The 2,036-nt window shown below is 45.7% G+C and overlaps 1 protein-coding gene across 2 annotated transcripts in view; it reads right to left on the minus strand.

The window, feature by feature from the left end:
- The window catches only part of LOC108688921 (solute carrier family 12 member 7), a 92,843-nt gene that overhangs the window by 30,838 nt on the left and 59,969 nt on the right, over nt 1-2,036 (minus strand). The window contains exon 1 of one of the 2 annotated variants that reach the window (XM_018195473.1): nt 400-769. The exons of the other annotated variant lie outside the window; for it this stretch is intronic. Within the exon in view, the coding sequence (XP_018050962.1) occupies nt 400-472 (73 nt within the window). The 5' untranslated portion in view covers nt 473-769. Of the gene's footprint in view, nt 1-399; nt 770-2,036 lie in introns of those variants that run through there. 2 annotated transcript variants of the gene reach the window in all.

Genomic DNA, 2,036 nt, shown 5'->3' on the forward strand with positions numbered 1-2,036 from the left:
ATCGTGTTTAGAAATAATACAAAAAGTTCTTGTCAACGATTTAAAACTAGATTAAAAATTATTTTAATAAATGCATTTTTTAAAAAAAATAAAGATAAAATGAAATAATTTAAATTGTAAAATTGTATTGTATTGTTAAATATAAATATTCATATTATTGAAATGTTTCATATGTATAAAATAATTCTAGAAAATATAAATTCTCAATTCCTGTCATTTTTTGCAGAGACAATACACATCCTAACTCATATTACCGAGATATTTTTAGTCTACTTTAAACCTTTATGATTATAAAAAAATAAGAAATTTTGGACATATTTTGCGCATAAATGAATTGAGCAGATTAAAGCGGAATCAAGGAGGTGATTGAGGAGGAGGGAGGTATGCGATGATGCGTACCAGCTTGCGGACGTGCTGGCGAACCATCGGGCACGACGATCTTGATCTGCGACTTCGGCGTGCCCTCGCTCATGGTAGTTTCGACACGTCTTCGATTTTCTACCGACCGGGATGGGAAACACGAAGCCCCCTCTTTCAACTGCTACCCAAAGCTCAGTGCTGTGCACGCTTTTCCGATACCCGCGCGAGCTGCAAGATCTTTATCTCGATCGTCGCAAGATCTTCTTCTCGCAAAATGTTTTTTTCTCGTCGACTTTTTTTTGTTTATATCTCGATATAAGCTACTTTAAGTGAAACTGCACTTTTTTACTTTGATTTACTTATAAGATTGGATATGCTAGAACGTTGATCTCTGCAGAATCTCGATCGATGATCGTTCTTTGTGAATCTCAGTAGGCGAGATTAAAATTTCTTGATGAGGAAGAGGCGATCGGAACAATTTGTTGATTTATCCTCTTAATTCACCAAAAATGATGATTTATTTGAATTGCAGAGTCGTAAGATCAGTGGATGATCGTAAGATCAGTGGATGATCGACAGCGAGGAATCGATTTGGGGAGGTCTATATTTTCGAATATTTCGCAATTGTACAGATTTTATTATTGTAGTTGTTTCAACAGTAGCGATTCGATATGGAGATCTCGAATCGCGGTAGATCGTCAGCGATCTCAATATCGATCTCGATTTTCGAAATTTCCGCGGAAACACTTTCGAATGAAGAAAACGCGGAAAGTCATGAAGCGCGGCCACGGGCGCTCCTCTCACACGACGGTTCGCCAAACTCCGCGCGACTTACTTTCCGCCTCGATCCCTCACGTCAATCCTCTCGCGATCTGGGAGGAGCCGACGTGAGCCGCGCGACACACGGGTGGTGAGATCGGCGTGCGACCGCGAGGCGGGCGTTCTCAGTCTCTCAGAGCGAGTGCATCTCTTCCTCCCTCCCCCCTCTTCTCTCGCAGGCGGTGTCACAAGGTCACGAGATCACTGGGTTCGGCTGGATTCACGCGCGCTGGCGTACGTACGTTCGATCGATCAGTCGGTCGGTCGGTCGTGGTTTCTCACCGACCGGGAAACACTTTGCCGATTGACGATCGCGCGACTATGACTGCGGAGCACAATAAAACACACGTATCACACAGAATACGCACGCGATATCGTGTCACGTCTTTGGATTTTTCTTCGAGACTCGATATCAGGTTAAAAAGTTACGAGAGTCGCTGTGATTGAGTCGTTATACATAGGACAGTCGATACTGCGAGGCGATCCTACAACCAGGACGGCACCAGGGAAGAGACCAAACGGCAAGACGAGGACACACAGGGAAAAGCGGGAAGCGCAGCGCGTCTGACTTAGCGCGGAGCGTAGCTACTGCGCCGCGTCTGACTAGAGCGCGGACAGTCGTTACTGAGCTGCTGAGTGGTACAACCCGCGGTGTGTCGGACGTACTGGCTGCTTCCTTCTCCGGCGCGTTGCGGAGTCACGGGTCACCACCCTTGCGCGTCTCTCTTCCTAGACCAATCTCCCTCTGATCTTCCCTCATTCGTCGCGCATTTCCAACCTCATTCCTCCCCCTTTCTTCTCTCCTTCTCTCTCTCTCTCTCTCTCTCTCTCTCTCTCTCTCTCTCTCTCTCTCTCTC

Source organism: Atta colombica, unplaced genomic scaffold (assembly GCF_001594045.1).
Source record: "Atta colombica isolate Treedump-2 unplaced genomic scaffold, Acol1.0 scaffold248, whole genome shotgun sequence".
NCBI classification, from domain to species: Eukaryota; Metazoa; Arthropoda; class Insecta; order Hymenoptera; family Formicidae; genus Atta; species Atta colombica.